At 34.0% G+C, this 20,605-nt stretch overlaps 1 protein-coding gene across 5 annotated transcripts in view; it reads left to right on the top strand.

The window, feature by feature from the left end:
* The window catches only part of SCAPER (S-phase cyclin A associated protein in the ER), a 473,441-nt gene that overhangs the window by 166,954 nt on the left and 285,882 nt on the right, over positions 1-20,605 (top strand). For all 5 annotated transcript variants that reach the window (XM_061181876.1, XM_061181877.1, XM_061181878.1 and 2 more), the window contains 2 exons: positions 334-474; positions 15,356-15,511. In XM_061181876.1, the coding sequence (XP_061037859.1) occupies positions 334-474; positions 15,356-15,511 (297 nt within the window). The remainder of the gene's footprint in view (positions 1-333; positions 475-15,355; positions 15,512-20,605) is intronic.

Raw genomic sequence — 20,605 nt, 5'->3', positions numbered from 1 at the left:
GAGCAATGTCTAATGTACTGTTCTAAGAGTTTACATATATTCACTCAATCTTGAAAACCTATGAGTTAGGTACTACTACTGTTCTCTTTATAGATAAGGAAACTGAGACATAGGCTGAAAAAGTTGCCCAGTTTATATATCTAGCAAGTGACCATGGTAGATTATGAACTCATCAGTCTGGCTCCGTAGGCTGTGTTCGTAATCATTAGTCATGATCCTTTAGGTCTTTCCAGGTTCTTGACTTTATAATTCCTAAGCTGTTTATCTGTTTGCACTTCTTGTCAAGTGACTGTGTATGCTGAAATTAATGATGTGATAATTCATTGCATATAGGAGAAAGATGTCCGGAAGTGGAAAGAAGAGTTACTAGACCAACGACGTAGGATGATGGAAGAGAAATTACTTCATGCTGAATTTAAACGAGAGGTGCAGTTACAAGCAATTGTTAAAAAAGCACAAGAGGAAGAAGCTAAGGTATAACTTAGGTGCTTTGAACATTGAATTAGTTACTCGAGTACTTTTTCAGTTGTTACACGAGAAGCTAATGTTTATCAAATGTTTATCCTGTTCCAGAATAACAGCATTTTTACATGCTCATTTGATACTTATTATGTGCAATATCTTAATCTTACAATAATCCTATGAGATATGTATTATTTTTTACAGGTTTATTGAGGTATAATTCACAGACAATAAATAACACATATGTGAAGCATCAGTTTGTTGAGTTTTGACATATATATTCCTGAAACCATCAGTACAATGAAACTAATAAACAATTCCATCACCCTCAAAAGTTTCTTTATACCTCTTTGTAATTCATTCCTTCCTCCAACTCTGTTACCATGCAATTGCTGATCTGCTTTTTGTCACTATGGATGTTAGCATTTTCCAGAATTTTATATGAATGGAATCATAGAGTATGTACTCTTTCCTCTGGCATCTTTCACTCAGCATAGTTATTTTGAATTTTATCCATGCTGTTGTGTATCATTTCCTTTTCATTGCTGAGAAGTATACCATTGTGTAGAAATACCATAGTTTGTTAATCCAGTCACTTGTTGATGGACATTTGTTTTCATTCCAGTTTTTGGCTGTTATAGATATAGCTGCTGTGTAAATTCGTACACAGGTCTTTGTGCAGATGTGTGCTTTCATTTTCTCTGGTAAATACCTGAGATTGGCAGAGTCTTATGATAGGTTTAACTTTTAAAGAAACACTTTATATACTCTTACCAGCAGTGGATGAGAGTTCTAGTTAGCCACATTCTCACCAACACTTGACATGGTTACATACTGTAATTCTAACCATTTCATATTAGTCTTTATGTATAGTGTCTTGTGGTTTTAATTTGCTTTTTGAACATCTTTTCATGTGTGTATTTCCAATCTGTAGCTCTTATTTGGTATAGTGTTTGTTCAAATATCTTTGTTCATTTTTTAAAGTTAGATTGTTTTGTTATTAGTCAAACAGTTCTCTTTTTCAGCTTTTTTGAGATATAATTGACAAATAAAATAGATATTTACATGGTGATTTGATATACGTATACATTGTGAAAGGATTTCCCTCATCCAGTTAATTGACATATCCATCACCTCACATATTTATCTTTTGTGTTTGTGTGTGTGTGTGTGAACGTTTAAGTTCTACCCTCTTAGCGTATTTCAATTATATCAATACAATACAGTGTTATCAACTATAGTTACCATGTTATACATTAGATGCTCAGATTTCATTCATCTTATAATTAAAAGTTTGTCCCCTTTTACCAATCTCTCCCTATTTCTATCTGCCTCCCCCCGGCCTGTGGCAACTACTTTTCTGTTCTCTCTTTCTTTGAGTTTTTTGAATTGAAGTATAGTTGATTTACAATATTGTATTAGTTTCAGGTGTACAGCAGAGTGATTCAGTATTTTTACAAATTATACTCCATTAAAAGTTATTACATGATAATGGCTGTAATTCCATGTAATAACAATATATCCTTGTTGCTTATCTATTTTATACATAGTAGTTTGTATGTCTTAATTCTGTACCCCTAATTTGCCCCTCCCTTCTCCCCTCTTCCCTTTGGTTACCACTGGTTTGTTTGTTTTCTATATCTCTGAGTCTGTTTCTGTTTTGCATATATATTCATTTGTATTATTTTTTAGATTCCAATTATAAGTGATATCATACAGTTTTCGTCTTTCTCTGTCTGACTTACTTCACTAAGTATAACATTCTCTAGGTCCATCCATGTTGCTGCAAATGGCAGAATTTCATTCTTTTTTATGGTTGAGTAATAGTCCATTGTGTATATATATCTCATCTTTTTTATCCATTCATCTGTTGATGGGCATTTCAGTTGGTTCCATATCTGGACAGAAAATCAATAAGGCAATGATGGTCTTAAATGATGCAATAGAGTAGTTGGACTTAATAGATATCTATAGGACATTATATTCAAAAACAGCAAAATAAACATTCTTTTCACATGTACATGGTATGTTCTCCAGGATAGATCACATACTAGACCACAAAACAAGTCTCAACTAATTTAAGAGGATAGAAATTATATCAAGCATTTTTTCCAACCAGAATGTTATGAAACTAGAAATCAACTACAGAAAGAAAAATCTGTTTCGATGAGATTCACTTTTTCTTTTATATTCCAAATATCAGTGATGCCATGCAGTATTTTTCTTTCTCTGTCTGGCTTATTTCACTTAGCATAATACCCTCCAGTTTCATCCGTGTTGTGGCAAATAGCAGGATTTCTTAGAGGACTTTGTATATTTTAGATATTAATATCTATGTTTTGCAAATATTTTCTCTCAGTCTACGGATTGCCCTTTCATTTTCTTAAAAGTGTCTTTTGAAGTTTTAAAAACTGGAAAGGTCCCATATATTGACTTTTTTTGTCTATACTTTATGTTTTTCTGTGCCCTATTTAAAAAATCTTTACGTAAACTTAAGGTCACTAAGATTTTCCCTTAAGTTTTCTCTAGAAGTTTTAAATTTTACGATGAGGTCTGTGTTCCATTTTGAGTTGTTTTTTATATGGTGTGAGGTAGGGTTGAGGTTCATTTTTTTCATATGGTTATATAATGTTCCAGTATCAGTTGTTAAAGAGACTATCTTTTGTATAATGATTGCCTGAGACCCTTGTTGAAAAGGAATTGGCTATATATGTGTGGGTCTATTTCTGATTTTCTATTCTGTTACATTTATCTTTATAAATAACACTTTATCTTCATTACTGTACCTTTATAATAAGTCATGAAATCAAGAAGTATAAATCCTTAAGTATTATTTTCTTCTAAAAGTATTTCGTTCTTTTAGGTTCTTTGCATTTGCATGTAATTTATAGGATCAGCTTGTGAATTTCCACTCCTCCCCCACAAAAGAGGCCTGCCTGTATTTTGATTAGAATTGCATTGAATATATAGATTAATCTGGGGGAGACTTGTAATCCTAATGATATTGAGTATTCTGAACCATATGTCTGATGGCATATATCTCCATTTATTTTGGTCTTTGTATATATTTTATGAAATTTATCTGCAGTTCATATTTTTAATGCTGTTGTCAGTAGTATCTTGTTTTAAATTTGTTTCTAATTGTTTGCTGCTAACTTATAGAAACATGTTTGATTTTAGTGTATTACCTTATATCCTACAACCCTGCTAAACCTACTAGTTCTAGTTTTATTTCTTCTTTTCCTGTATTTTTTCATTTTTTAATCTCCCTTTATTGCATTAACCAGTACTAGCACAATGTTGATTAGTGATGAGAACCAATATCATTGCCTTACTCCTAATTTTAGGAAGAAAGCGTTCAGTTTTTCACCATTAAGTGTGATATTAGCTGTAGATCTTTCATAAGTGTTCTTTATCAGATTGAGGAACTTCCTTTCTATTCCTAGTTACTAAAATTTTTTTACCATGGACTTTGAATTTGGTTACCTGCTTTTTCTGCATTTATTGAGATGATATTATGTGTTTTTTTAAGATCTTAAAATGGTGAATTTCAGTATTTGATTGTCAGATACCAAAGTAACTGTGCAATTCTGGGATAAACCTCACATGGTCATGATATAATATCAGTTTTATATTTTGGTGTGCTTCGTTTGCTAAAATTTTAAGAATTTTTGCGTCAATGTTTGTGAGGGATTTTGATCTTTTTTTTTCTTTTCTTATAATGCCTTTGTCTGCTTTTGGTAACAGAATATGCTGGCCTCCTAAGGTGACCTGGGAAGGGTTCCATCCTCTTCAGTTTTCTAAAGTAGTTTATGTGGAACTGGTACAATTTCCTCCTTAAATTTTTTGTGGAATTTACCAATGAAGCCGTCTGGGCCTGGGGTTTTCTTTGTGGATGAGTTTTTTTTTTACTAAAAATTCCATATTTTTATATACGTAGGGCTATTCATATTATCTCTTTCTCTTGTGTAATTTGTGTCTTTCTAGGAATCTGTCCATTTCCTTAATGACTAACAATATTGAGCATCTATTTATGTGCTTATTCGCTATTTGTATATCTTCCTTAGAAAAATGTCTATTCAAAGTCCATTGCTCATTTTTTTAAATTGGGCTGTTTGTCTTTTTGTTGTTCAGCTGCAAGAGTTCTTTGTATATTCTCAATACTAGTCTTTTATCAGATATATAATTTGCAGATATTTTCTCGCATTGTGTAGGTTATCTTTTCACTTTGTTGATAATGTTCTTTGCACAAAAGTTTTTAATGTTGATGAAGTCCAATTTATCTATCTTTTGTTTTATTTTTTGTACTTTTTATGCTAAGAAATTATTGCCAAATTCAAAGTCATGAAGATTTACCTCCATGTTTTCTTCTAAGAGTTTTATGGTTTTAGCTTTTATATTTAGGTCATAGATACATTTTGAATTAATTTTTATATACAGAATGAGGTAGGGGGTCTGCCTTTATTCTTTTGCAGGTGGATATCATTTGTCCAAGCACTGCTTCTTGAAGACACTATTCTTTCCCCAGTGAATGGTCTTGGCACACTTGCTGGAAATCAATTAGCCATAGGTGTACAGGTTTATTTCTCTTCTCTCAGTTCTATTCCACTGGTCTATACGTCTATCCTTATGGTGGTATCACACTGTTTTGATTACGGTAGCACTTGAGTAAGCTTTGAAATCAGGAACTATAGTCCTCCAACTTCGTTCTTTTTCAATGTTGTCTTAGCTATTTGGGGTAACTTGCAGTTAGGATGAGGATAAGTTTTCCATTTCCGTAAAAAAGTCCATTGGAGTTTTGTTAGGATTGCATTGAATTTTTACAGTGCTTTGGGGAGTATTGCCATCTTAATAATATTAGATCTTCCAATCCATGAACACAGGATATCTTTCCATTTATTTAAATCTTCCTTAATTTCTTTATGCGGTGTTTTCTAATTTTCAGGGCACAAGCCTTTCACCTTCTTGTTTAAATTAATTCCTAAGTATTGATTGTACTCTTTTGGAGGTGACTGTAAATGGAATTGTTTTCTTAATTTCATTTTCAGATTGTTTATTGCTAGTGTATAGAAATACAATTGATTTTTATATATTGATCTTATCTCCTGCAACCTTGCTTGAACTTGCTCATTAGTTGTAATAGCTTTTAAGTGGATTCGTTAAGATTTTCTATATTCAAGATCATACCATCTGCAACTAGAGATAGTTTTACTTCTTCTTTACCAATCTGGATGGCTTTGATTTTTTTTGTTGTTGTTGTTGCTTATTGCTCAGGGTACAACCTGCAGTACAATACTGAATAGAAGTGGTAAGAGCGGACATCCTTGTCTTGTTCCTGATCTTTGGAGTCGGGGGCATTTAGTCTTTCATCATCAAGTATGATGTTAGGTATGGAGTTTTCATAGATACCCTTCAAAGATTGAGGAAGTTCCTTTTTACTCCTAGTTTGTTGAGTGTTTTTATCATGAAGGAGTGTTGGATTTTGTCAAATCCTTTTTCTCCATCTATTGCAAGAATAATGTGGTTTTGTCCTTTGTTCTTTTGATATTTGCTGTGTTACATTAATTGAATTTCATATATTTTATATATTTGTCTAATTTTTTAGTTGTTTAAGGTGGGAGGGTGCATCTGGACCCTATCACTCCATCATAGCTGGAAGTGGAAATTCTGAACTATGTATTATTTTTATATTTTAGAGGAGCAATCTGAAGGCAGATTGTTGATGGTCACACAGCCAGAATTAAAATCCTGATGTTTGTGGTTCCACAGCCTATGCTTTTACCACTGTTTTTATTATTGGTTTTGTATATTCATTTTGTGGCCTTTTTTTTATATGACTTGTATGAATTTTGATCTAATTGCCTAATATATTTACTTTCATTATAATCTCATTAAACCAAAGTGGCTCCTATAAACATATTAACCCAAGCTATAGTTTAAATAATTTCCATCAAGATGAGTGGTTGACTGCTGGTTGTTTTTGCATAAAGATATCAGCTACCATTTGCAGTTTTAAAAATTCTTAATAATCCAGGTTCACTGAGTTAAGAGTCTGTACTAAGATTTTTGCTAATATGAAATTCTGCTTTAAAACCCTGCTACCAACTGCTGCCCTATTGGTTCTCTTAATTTTCATTGCTTTCTCTTCGATAATCTCTGAAACCCTCTTTTGAAATGTATTATATCTACAAAGAAAATAAAAATAGACAATCTAGGTTTTTCTTGTTCTCTCATTCATTTAAATATTTTATGAATGAATTGTTCTTAGTATAATTACATAAATATCTTAAAAGTTTGTGTGAAACATTGCCAATTAGTTTCATCCCCAGACATTTTAATCTATGAGACAAAACCTCCTCCTACCTTTGGTTTTATCACATGCCAATATTTCCCAGTCTTGCCTGATTATAACAGTAATCTGAGTTGTTAAAAAGAGAGATTTCCAAGCTTTGCAGGTTTTTTTCAGTAATGCTAGAGTGGCCCCTGAGGAGCTTTATTTTTTTATAAGCCCCCAGGTGATTTTTATGATCAGGAAATTTGGTTCCACATATATCAAAGAGTTGCTGCTTCTTCAGAAGTAATTTTTCATCATAATAGTGAGGACTGAAGTCTCTGGAGTTAGATAAATTTGGATTCAGGTCCTGACTCTACCACGTAGTAGCTGAATGGTCTTAGGTGTTATTTTAGCCTCTCAGCCTATTTGTTGATCTGTAAAATAGGAATAATCTTACCTACATCTCAAGGAATTGCTGAAAGGATTAAATTAGGTTGTGCATATTTTGAAGCAGTTAATGCCATCCTTGGTATGCTGTAAATACTCTGTAAAATATTAGAATTTCATAGAATGCCACATCCTATTTGTGTTCCACTTCCTAACTTTTCCTTAAGTCCCTAATGCATTTCTGTTGTTTTATTACTAATCCAGAAGTTCTAATAATCCAGTGATTTAAAATATACTTAAGTTCCACTAGAACTTAAGAATATGTCCTTGAGACATACCAAATATATTTATTTCAGTCCTGTGTAAGATATAATTTTTTACACATATACTTTTTTGTGTGTTCTTGGCATAAATTAACAGTCATTTCAAATGTCTTAGTTCTTTCTTGGATACACAGATGATTGAAAATAAGTCATCTACTATTTAGTTGATAGTGATTATTATTGCAGGCAGAGTTATTCAGCACCCGATTTTATCATTTATTTAATAGTATAAAAATGGCTTTTATTTTCAGTTTCTTAATGGTTTCATTGATTGCTTTTCAGATGCACCGTGTCTACTCATAATTACAGGGCTTTGGGGGGTTTTTTTGAGGAAAAGACATCTTTTTCCTTATTTATGGCAGTAGCCTTTTCCTTGTGCTGTGTCCTCTTGCCTGCTTTTAAAATTTGCTTCATCAGTTATCTTCTTGTGCCTGCTCCTTTGCTTTCTTCCTCTAGACTGACTACTTCCACCTATTCTATAGATTGCCTATTCTTTCCATTTGGAAATCACTAGATTCCTAGAAAGAGCTGTCTATGCTCATTTCCACTACCTCATCACTCCTGTCTTCTTGAATTCCTTATGACACCATTTTTCCTCTGTGCTATACTGTACTTTCCTTTCAGAATGTTCCTCTGTTATCACTATGTTTAAAAGCCCTTTCTGGATCTGTTCATTATTAACACTGTTGTGTATTTTTTTCTAGAATACTTTCTTCTGCACTATCTTGGTTTTCCTTCTGCTTTCCTAACCAGTGCTTTACTATCTTCCCTTTTTCTTTTGCTGCTTAAATGTTACTGCCTTCAGTCCACTTCACTTATTCTTTTCCTTGAATATCACAATGATTCTCATTGCTTCAGCTATCCTCTCTGTAGTGACTCCTACATCTGCATTTTAACCCCACCCTCTCAATGAAGCTCTGGACTCAATTACCTATTGCTTGATGATTGTATCCAGTGAAACTCATCAGCTCACCACCCCTGTATCCCAAATCATTTGCCTTTCCTGAAATTCATATTTCAGATGAATGGTATCACTAGTCTCCCATTAATCTAGACTTGGAAAACTTGTGATCATCTATCAATATTTGCAGTTATTATTCTTGCCTTTTGTCCCTACTCCCTTCAAATTAATCTTTCTTAAGGGCCTTATTGTATTACCTCTCAACTTAAAAACCTTCAGGGACTTTCTCTTGTCTTTAAGTCTTAGTATAAATGCATTACTCTAGCTTTCTTTAATACTGTTTTATGTGTAGAATAGTGGCCATATTATTATGAAAATGGTTTATTCTCATTTTAAAGAATTTGAGCAATATGTAGCAAAGGAAACTCAAAATCCCACCCTCAGAAATAGCTACCATTTACATTATAAATACTCTTCCAGAAATCTCTTTAGAATAATGTTCAGATGGAATGAATAGATAACTTTATAAAATAGAATTATACTATCTGGCTTCCCTGGTGGCACAGTGGTTGAGTCTGCCTGCCAGTGCAGGGGACACGGGTTCGATCCCTGGTCTGGGAAGATCCCACATGCTGCGGAGCAGCTAGGCCCATGAGCCACAACTGCTGAGCCTGCGCGTCTGGAGCCTGTGCTCTGCAACAAGAGAGGCCACAACAGTGAAAGACCCGCGCACCGCGATGAAGAGTGGCCCCCGCTTGCGGCAACTAGAGAAAGCCCTTGCACAGAAACGAAGACCCAACACAGCCAAAAAAAATTAATTAATTAATTAATTTTAAAAATTAAAAAAAAAAGAATTATACTATCCATGGTACTTCTTAATAAGAAGTATTCATTTCTATTTTAGTTCCATTTTAAGAGAAGGAAGTGACGTGGAAGTAAAATTGAGGGAATTATTGAATTTGTAATAAATGTTTCTTTATCACAAGATCTCCTCCCAACAATTTTCATAGTTTCATTATTTTTACATTGTTAAGGTTTATAACATTTACATTTTGCTCTGAAACTATAAATTCCACAGTTTAGTTTTCCTTCTATGTATGAATCGATGCACAGCTTGCCTAATCCTCCATTCATGAGTTCTTTGTTTTGACCTGGTTGGCTGGATTTTATTAACAAGTAATTTTTTCAGGAAGAGGTTATTGTGCTCTATTCATTGAGTTCTTAGGTATCAAAGAAAGGCCTGTGGCATTTCTGAGTACATCTTGGCTAGAGATCAGATTCATGGTTCAGAATATCTTTCCTTCAAAGTTTTGTAGGCGTTATTCCATGTTTTTCTAGCATTAACTAATTCTGTGGAGAAGCCTGAGGCCAGACAGATTTTTTCTCCCTCTTTCTCATAGATGACTTGCATTTACTGCCTGGAAGCTTAAAAAATTTGTGCTTGTTCCTTAATGTTTTGTGATTTAATAAGGATATTCTCGGTGTTGATCTTCTAAATAAATTCTTCATGAAATAAAGTGAGCTCTCTCAATTTTCAGTATTTCTTTTTTTCAGGGAAAATTTTCTGTATTATATATTGGAATATTTTGTCTTTCTTAACTTTACAGATATTATTCTTACATTAGGTCATCTTAACTTGTTCTCCATGTTCAAAAGTTATTACTTATACATAAATTTTCATTTTAAAGTACATATTAACTGTGATTATAACAAGCCTTTCCTCTGTTAGTGATTTGATTTTTTACCATCTTTGCTCTGTTTCATGCTTTTTATAATTTAATTAATTCTGTGATTGTGTTACTTTTGTTCTAAGTTTCCTTAACTCTCTAGTCTTCCTTTATTTTATCATGTCATTTTATCATCTTTTTTGCACCTTTAAATTCAGGTTCGTGTTGACTTCTTTTACATTACAAAGTTTGCCTAGGAGATATTCTGCTGTTTCTTTGGTTATGTTTTCTTCCAGTTAATTTCCAGGAAATGTCTTATTTATTTATTTTTTTACTTACTTACAGTTTGATTGAGATATCATTGACATATCAAAATTGTATATATTAAGGTGTACAACTTGATATTTTGATATACATGTACATTGTGGGATGATCACTACAATCCAACTAATTAAAATTTCTGTTACCTCTACTTAGTTACTGTGTGTGTGTGCGCGCACACGCTAAGAAGATTTCAGATCTATCTTCTTAGCAAGTTTCAGGTATGTAGTACAGTACTATTAACTATTATCACCATGCTGTACATTACATCTCCAAACATATTCAACTAGCATAACTAAAATTTTGTAACATTTGACCAACATCACAGATTGGATTTTTTTATGCTGCTTTTGCACATTCTTCCCTCTGAATTTTATTTTATTTATTTTGTCTAGAGCATTAGGTCCCATTTCTTTTTCTTTCATCTTGATTATGTTTAACATGTGACCCTTGATACATTATGATTAATTTTGCTTGAGCATACCTGTTTGTCTTATACTTTCAGTATACCTTGAGAAATGATTATATTGTTAATTTACTTATGAAAATGGTTACATGGCATGGAGATTCGGAAATCTTTGCTAGAACTGTATTCAAACTTTCTTGTTTCAGTTTGTAACATATCTAGTGATAGGTTTTATTTCATCCAACATGGATTCCTGGAGTCTATACTTCTTTCAGAGAGAGTAGCTCCAGTGTTTGTTTACTTCCGTATTTCACTCTAACTTCTTCACTGTGGCATGCCTTCCTTCTGGCTTTCAAGAATGAGAAATTTGACCCCAACATCTTCCAGTTTTTTATCATTAGCTGTACTTTACTCATAAAAACTTTACTCTCCTTTACCATTGATCTATATTTCTGTTTTTGTGCCAGTACCATACTGTCTTGATTACTGTAGCTTTGTGGTATAGTTTGAAGTCGGGGAGCCTGATTCCTCCAACTCCATTTTTCTTTCTCAGGATTGCTTTGGCTATTCGGTATCTTCCGCGTTTCCATATGAATTGTAAAATTTTTTGTTCTAATTCTGTGAAGAATGCCATTGGTAGTTTGATAGGGATTGCACTGAATCTGTAAATTACCTTGGGTAGTATATTCATTTTCACAATATTGATTCTTCCAGTCCAAGAACATGGTATATTCCTCCATCTGTTTATGTCATCTGTGATTCCTTTCATCAGTGTTTTATAGTTTTATGAGTACAAGTCTTTCGCCTCCTTAGGCACGTTTATTCCTGGGTATTTTATTCTTTTTGTTGCAATGGTAATTGGGAGTGTTTCCTTAATTTCTCTTTCTGATTTTTCGTTGTTGCTTTATAGGAATGCCAGAGATTTTTGTGCATTAATTTTGTATCCTGCAACCTCATCAGATTCATTGATTAGTTCTAGTAGTTTTCTGGTGGCATCTTTAGGATTTTCTATGTACAGTGTCATGTCATCAGCAAACAGTAACAGTTTTACTTCTTCTTTTCCAATTTGTATTCCTTTTATTTCTTTTTCTTCTCTGATTGCTGTGGCTAGGACTTCCAAAACTATGATGAATAAGAGTGGCGAGAGTGGACATCCTTGTCTTGTTCCTGATCTTAGTGGAAATGATTTCAGTTTTTCACCATTGAGTATGATGCTTGCTGTGGTTTTGTCATAAACGGCCTTTATTATGTTGAGGTAGGTTCTCTCTGTGCCCATTTTCTGGAGAGTTTTTATCATAAATGGGTGTTGAATTTTGTCAAAAGAGTTTTCTGCATCTATTGAGATGATCATATGGTTTTTATTCCTTAATTTGTTAATCTGGTGTATCACATTCATCGATTTGAATATATTAAAGAATCCTTGCATCCCTGGGATAAATCCCACTTGATCATGGTGTATGATTCTTTTAATGTGCTGTTGGATTCTGTTTGCTAGTATTTTGTTGAGGATTTTTGCGTCTATGTTCATCAGTGACATTGGTCTGTAATTTTATTTTTTTGTGATATCTTTTTCTGGTTTTGGTATCAGGGTGATGGTGGCTTCATAGAATGAATTTGGGAGTGTTTCTCCCTCTGCAATTTTTTGGAAGAGTTTGAGAAGGATGGGTGTTAGCTCTTCTCTAAATGTTTGATAGAATTTGCCTGTGAAGCCATCTGGTCCTGGACTTCTGTTTGTTGGAAGATTTTTAATTATGGCTTCAATTTCATTACTTGTGATGGGTCTGTTTATATTTTCTAATTCTTCCTGGTTCAGTCTTGGAAAATTTTACCTTTCCAAGAGTTTGTCCATTTCTTCGTGATTGTCCATTTTATTCGCCTATAGTTGTTTGTAGTAGTCTCTTATAATCCTTTGTATTTCTGTGGTGTCAGTTGTGATTTCTCCTTTTTCATTTCTAATTTTATTGATTTGAGTCCTCTCCCTTTTTTTCTTGATGAGTCTGGCTAAGGGTTTATCAATTTTGTTTTATCTTCTCAAAGAACCAGCTTTTAGTTTTATTGATCTTTGCTATTGTTTTCTTTGTTTCTATTTGATTTAATTCTGTTGGTGGGAATGTAAATTGATATAACCACTATGGAAAATGGTATGGAGGTGCCTTAAAAAACTAAAAATAGAACTACCATATGACCCAGCAATTCCACTACTGAGCATATACCCTGAGAAAACCATAATTCAAAAAGAGTCATGTACCACAGTGTTCATTGCAGTACTATTTACAATAGCCAGGACATGGAACCAACCTAAATGTCCATCGACAGATGAATGGATAAAGAAGATGTGACACATATATACAATGGAATATTACTTAGCCATAAAAAAAATGAAATCGAGTTATTTGTAGTGAGGTGGATGGACCTAGAGTCTGTCATACAGAGTGAAGTAAGTCAGAAAGAGAAAAACAAATACTGTATGCTAACACATATATATGGAATCTAAAAAAAAAAAAAAGGTACAGATGAACCTAGTTGCAGGGCAGGAATAAAGAGGTATACATAGAGAATGGACTTGAGGACATAGGGTGGGAGGGCAAAGCTGGGGCAAAGTGAGAGTAGCATCAACATATATACACTACTGAATGTAAAATAGTTGGCTGGTGGGAAGTAGCAGCATAGCACAGGCAGATCGGCTCGGTGTTTTGTGATGATCTAGGGGGGTGGGATAGGGAGGATGGGATGGAGGCTCAAGAGGAAGGGGATATGGGGACATGTATATGCGTATGGCTGATTCACTTTGTTGTGCAACAGAAACTACACAGTATTGTGAAGCAATTATACTCCAATAAAGATCTATTAAAAAAATTGTACTCTCTAGCAAAACTTGACTGTTAAGACTCAATATATGTGAAGTTGAGGATGAGGTATATAGTTTAATACCTTGTACCTAATTGTCACTTATTTGGTGTATGTTGAAGAAAAATGATTTGTTTGTTTACTTTAAGTTTTGTCATCTCAAACTCATTAGAATAATGTACATACCTATTAAAACTTAATGTAACTTGTATAATGTCAAATCACAATGATATTAAGTAACTTTATAAAATGGTTTCTATAAAAATCTTAATTTGTCTCTTCAAAACATTTCAGTGAAGGTCTAAATAGAAATTTCTCCAAAGAAGACAATATATTTATATTTATATTTCATGGCTAACAGGCACATGAAAAGATGCTCACCATCACTAATTATTAGAGAAATGCAAGTCAAAACTACAATGAGGTACCATCCTACACTGGTCATAATGGCCATCATTAAAAAGTCTACAAATAACAAATGCTGGAGAGGGTGTGGAAGAAAGGGAACCCTCCTACAAAATTGGTGACCATGTAAATTGGTACAGCCACTATGGGGAACAATATGGAGGTTCCTCAAAAAACTAAAAATAGAGTTGCCATATGATATAGCAATTCCACTCCTGGACATATATCTGGACAAAACTATAATTCAAAAAGATACATGCACCCCTATGTTCATAGCAGCACTATTTACAGTATCCAAGACATGGAAACAACCTAAATGTCCATTGACAGACTAATGGATAAAGAAGATGTAAATATATACAATGGAATATTACTCAGCCATAAAAAGAATGAAATAATGCCATTTGCATCTATGTGGATGGACCTAGAGATTATCACATTAAGTGAAGTAAGTCAGAAAGAGATGACAAATACCATATGATATCATTATTCGTAGAATCTAAGCTATGACACAAATGAACTTATCTATGAAACAGAAACAGACTCACAGACATAGAGAACAGACTTGTGGTCGCCAAGGGGGAGGGTTGGATTGGGAATTTGGGACTAGCAGATGCAAACTATTGATATTATATATAGAATGGATAAACAACAAGGTCATATTGTATGGCACAGGGAATTATATTCAGTATCCTGTAGTAAACTATAATGGAAAAGAATATATGTATATGTATAAGTGAATCACTTTGCTGTACACCGAAACTAACACAGCATTGTAAATCAACTATACTTGAATAAAAAAAAATATTTCAATGGCAGACCTTTACTCTAAATCAGGGGTCCCCAACCCCTGGGCCGCGGACCGTTAGCGGTCCTGTGGTCTGTTAGGAACCAGGCCACACAGCAGGAGGTGAGTGGTGGGCAACCAAACGGCTTCATCTGCTACCTCACATCACTTCCGTTATCACCTGAACAGCACTTGCATTACCGCCTGTACCATTGCTCGCATTACTGCCTGAACCGTCCCCCCCATCACTCGCATTAATGCCTGAACCATCCTCCCACCACCCCCGTCCGTGGAAAAACTGTCTTCCACGAAACCAGTCCTTGGTGACAAAAAGGTTGGGGACCACTTCTCTAAATCACTTCTTCCTACGGCCTATGGGTTTGTTATGTACACTGGATTATTATCCATCTTGGGGATAAATATTGAAAGAAAAGACTTTAAGTCGTTCATTTTTTGGTCTGTGCTTAAAACTGGTTTGTATTATTATATAAAGACTGTTAAGTTTCTTATTTTTGTGATGTGCCTTAGAATTCACCTGATTTGAAACTCACTTTCTCCGTTTTTTTTTATTGCAGGTAAACGAAATTGCCTTTATAAATACCCTCGAAGCCCAGAACAAACGCCATGATGTTTTATCAAAATTGAAGGAATATGAGCAGAGGCTTAATGAGTTACAGGAAGAGCGTCAGCGAAGACAGGAAGAAAAGCAAGCACGTGATGAAGCTGTTCAGGTAGAATTTTATTCAGCAAGCATTTATTGAGCACCAGCCATTTCCTAGGCTCTGAGCCAGGTACTGAGGATAGAAAAAGGAGTAAGACCAAGTCTGTGTTCCCAAGGATGCATGGTTTAGTGTAGCACGGTTTGGAAACAGGAAGTCTGATTGCCAAGGCAGTGTGTGCTCCTTCAGATAGGGTTATCAGTGTTTTTGTCAATTTGGATCTCTAGTCTCAACCAGATGAAGGACTAAATTGCTCTGCACAGATTATTATCTATTCTTTTCTAATTGGGTTGGGCAAGAATGTGTTCCTTTCTTCCCTTACAAATGGATTATGTTTGAACCAATGTTTATAGCCTTAAAGAACTGGGCAATCTTTATACTTATGACAAGGAGCACCTGTCATATATTGGGCAGTGTCATCAGGTACTTTAACCTCTGTAGCATACCCTAAATTAGCTACCATTTTCAGGATGGGAAGAAGACTTAACACATAAACTTTAGTGATGGTTTTAAACTATTTAAATCTTCCTCAAGATCAAATATGGATGCAGACATACTTTATCTATTATGACTAATATTTATTTGTTTATTCATTCAGTCATCATTTATTGAATTACTACTATAATCTGTGTGCTGTGCTTTGCTCAAGGACATGAAAAAGATATATCCTTGATCTCAATGGGAAGACATATATGTAAACAAATCTTAACCCATTAGGATTAGTGTAACAGTAAAGGCGTTTTTGGAAGCACAAAGGAGAACCTGTTACTCAAATTGAGAGTGGCAAAGACGTGAGAACGTCAGGAAAAGCTTCCTGGAGGAGGCGATGCCTCAACTAAGTTTTGAAAACTGAGACCTTTGTAAATGGTGCGAAGTAGGCATTCTATGCAGGAGATGAGTGAGTACGGCATGTAGAGTTAGGGACCTGACCATGAAGAGCTTTGTTGTTACGTTAAAAGCTAGGGATGTTATTAATGTTTCATGCTTCTTCATGTCACTGGTAATTTTAGGAAATTAAAATATCATTACAGTTTTCAAGTTTATTGGTTACTTTATGCTCTTTTAGTACACTAGCAAGCAGTCCCATATTCACCCCAATCTCTGATTTGAGTTCAAGGTCTCATTTTAATCTGAGTGCCAAGCTAACTTATGTTTAAAAATACAGGATACTACTATTAGAGAAACTTTAGCTTTTCCTCTCAAAGGAGCAGTAAAAAATTTCATTTTTATCATTTAAAAGTTAATTACCCATTAACTAACATTCTTAGATGAGTAAATGAAATAGGATATTTGAATTTTTAATTTGAGCCATCCCTTCAGCTTTATTGCTCTTTCTTTTTCTACATCAAACCATTTTATAAAAATAATTATTTTTTATACTCCAATAAAGGTGTTAAAAAAATAATTATTATTTTGAAAATTGTGTGTTACTTTTGAGCAACCATTAGGCATTAATAATTCAGAAATAAATGAGATATGATCTTTGCCTTTATGGCAAATAATACAACACAGTGTGAAAGTGTAATAGAAACCTGTATAGGTTACAGTGGTATCACAGAGTAGGGAATAATTAGCTCTCTTGGCGGGAGGGGAATGTCAGGGAAAGTTCTATGGAAGAGGTAACTTCTTAACTGGATTTTGGGGGGTAATTATGAGTAATATTGTATATTTTTGAATAGACATCTTTAGTTACTTTTTCTGCATTTATTTTGCAGATTTGAAGATTTGAAATATAACAGTTATCTTCTGTTTAAAAATGATGACTCTTATTTTATAATTTGGAACATTTATTAAGGCGTAAAGGAAAGCAGTTATTTTCTGAAGGTAGTAAGGAATCTTCTGAACTGACTAACACTTAAAAATTTTTTTTGACTACTCAGACTTATTTTTATCTTTAAAAATGTAGAAATTTCCTATGTATTTAATTTTCAGTGAAAAATTTAAAACGTATGTACATAAGTTTAATCAAGATAACTGATACTAGAAAAATTCATTGGTAATATATAACATATATATAAAATTAAAAAAATTTTTAAATACATAGTCATTACTATATGTGCAAGGCGATAATGCCAAACATTCTGTAAATATAATAATAGTAAGGTACTAACTTAATAAAGAATTCAGAGGCCCTCCATCTGCTTTACTTTTACTCTTGAAACATTCACATAAATGTTAAATTGTTAAAGGCAATTGTGTTTCTTGTTTTTTGTAAGTGAAATACTAAGTTAATGCTGCCATCATATATTCTCAATTTCCCTTTTTTGCTATATAAATTATTGATGGATTAGTTTTAAGCCCAGTTTCCTTAGATATTCTGCCTTGTCCTCTTGCCCTAATCTTCTGATTTGTAGGCGTAAAGGGCGGGGTTGCATAATCCTTTCTCAGGCTGCCATAAACACATCCTTGACTGTGAAACAATGTACATGGGAGTCTGAGAGGTTTCAGAAGGTTTGAGAGTTAGATATCTTTCCAGTTCATTTGCTGTAGGTTTATGCTTTTTATTTGTGAGCATATAGATTTATAATGAATATTATTTTATAAAGTTACGCTTCATTCATTTAATAGATATTTATCGAACTTCTGCCCTGTACAAGATGCTGTTGTGGGGTACAAAGTTCCCTATCTTTTAGGAAACTTAAATTTTAGAAAGGAAAATACTTGGTGAATTTACTAATTTTACTCATTAGGTATACAGTTACCAATTTTCTCTTCCACTTATTAAAAACAGAAATTAGAAGACTGGATATTTTTTGAAGTCCAGTTATTCCTATTAGTACAATGTTGGAGTATTTCTTATATCCGTAAAAACAATCAGCAAGTTGACATCATATTTATGCATACAACTTAGCTGCATTGCACATACACATAAAGTAATTGTTTGTATATAATATTAATAAATTTCATTTATAAGACCAACTTATAATTTTTAAAAGTATATCCCTCAAGATTTTGGTTTTATAAAATATGAAATGAAAAGTTCTGGTTTAATTCTTTATATTTAATGCTTTAACCTTTTGCATTTTAGTGTGAAAGTTGTGTTTTCAGACATAATGCAGATTTTTAAAAAATAAATTTGAGTTTAAGGGAAAACTCTTTTGTTCGTGTTTTTTGTTTTTAAATATTTATTTATTTATTTATTTAGGCTGCACTAGGTCTTAGTTGTGGCACATGGGATCTTCGTTGCGGCATGTGGGATCTTTAGTTTCTGCATGTGGAGTTCTTAGCTGTGGCATGTGGACTCATAGTTGCGGCATGTAAACTCTTAGTTGAGTCATGCATGAGGGAATAGTTCCCCGGCCAGGGATTGAACCCCGGGCCCCATGAATTGGGAGTGTGGAGTCTTAGCCACTGGACCACCAGGGAAGTCCCTGTTCATGTTTTTTATTGGAGAAAATTTTCTGTGCCAGGTTTGATTGTTTTTACTCTTGAGTTTTTCAGAGAGTATATAACTAAATAAGTTTCTACATATTATGTTTAGTAATGAGAAATAGCTATAACCAGTTCATGAATAGTATGTTAGAAAGTAAAGACTATATTTAAAATCTAATTGCCCGCCTCCAACAGTCTACGATCTGTCAGATGTGCTCTCCTGAATTCAGTGCATTCCCTCTAGTTCTCAGGCCCCCCACCAAAAAAAAAAAGAAAGAAAAGAAATAGGGACACTTTTGTGTTACTACTTTAAAAAGGTTTTCTTCCCCTGGGTAGATACAGCTTGTTGTAGATATAAAGTTACCATTGTGAGCTTCTTAGTAACTTAGTTAACTATTAGAAATATTAGTGTCTCTCCCCAGTGTTCTCTAAACAGAAACTGCTTTAGCATTTCTTTTCTGCTGTCATTTACCGAACACTTTACTATGTAATAAACACTTTGCTAAGTACTTACCTATGTTAATAATTTAGATCTCACAGCACACTGGGTCTCTTTAAGGTAAAATGACTTGCCCAAAGCTATGTAAGTAGTGGTTACTAGAGCCTAGATCAGTGTAGTGTGTTCCATTTATCATAAAGAGTAGGGACCAGGGAGATGTTGTGTGAGCTCCCTGGGGGATGGGGATGAATTGAAAGAAATATATCAATACATCTAGTAATATGGTGAAAATTAGCTAAGTACTCCTAGTAGGCAAAAATACACAGGAAGTATATCACAGTATTTTAATGAAGTATCTTCTGCATTAATGATGATGATGATAATTATTGAGAATTTAGTATATGCCAACCCCTATGTAAGTGCTTTTCATGTATTGTCTCATGTGTTCTTCACAATATCCTAAGAAATAAGCACTATTGTTATTTGTCTTCCAGAAAACTAAGTCACATATATAATATAACTAGACCAAGGTCACCCAGCTGGTAAATAATGTAATCAGGAAACAAAATCAGGGAATCTAATACAGTGTCCACTCTCTTACCCACTATGCTATATTATAATGCCTCTTTCTCCCTGCCGCAAGCTTTTCTTCACTTAATTCCTCTATGAAAGTTTAGTTCAGAAATAAAATCTGTTAATTATGCTTTCTTCATCATGTTCTGTCATTTCTATAACCATTTCCAAACACAAGGCTTTAGAAGTGATTAACCATAAAATATGTATCAGGTTCTAATAAGATAGTATCTGCTTAAAATAGCATTTATTCTTTTTTTTATAAATTTATTTTATTTTATTTTATTTATTTTTGGCTGTGTTGGGTCTTCGTTGCTGCGTGCAGGCTTTCTCTAGTTGTGGCGAGTGGGGGCTACTCTTTGTTGTGGTGCGCGGGCTTCTCATTACGGTGGCTTCTCTTGTTGCGGACCATGGGCTCTAGGTGTGTGGGCGTCAATAGTTGCAGCACGCTGGCTCAGTAGTTGTGGCTCACGGGCTCTACAGCGCAGGCTCAGTAGTTGTGGCGCACGGGCTTAGTTGCTCTGCAGCATGTGGGATCTTCCCAGACCAGGGCTCAAACCCATGTCCCCTGCATTGGCAGGAGGATTCTTAACCACTGCGCCACCAGGGAAGCCCAGCATTTATTCTTCTAATTATTTGTAGCACTGGTAAATGACATATGAAAACCAGATAGTATTGGTATTTGATTTTATTTAAATTCTGAGAAGCGTACCTAATGACAA

Source organism: Eubalaena glacialis, chromosome 2, assembly GCF_028564815.1.
Source record: "Eubalaena glacialis isolate mEubGla1 chromosome 2, mEubGla1.1.hap2.+ XY, whole genome shotgun sequence".
Taxonomy (NCBI): Eukaryota; Metazoa; Chordata; class Mammalia; order Artiodactyla; family Balaenidae; genus Eubalaena; species Eubalaena glacialis.
Note: the sequence above shows the minus strand (reverse complement) of the source record. Positions and strands in the feature narration are given on the sequence as shown.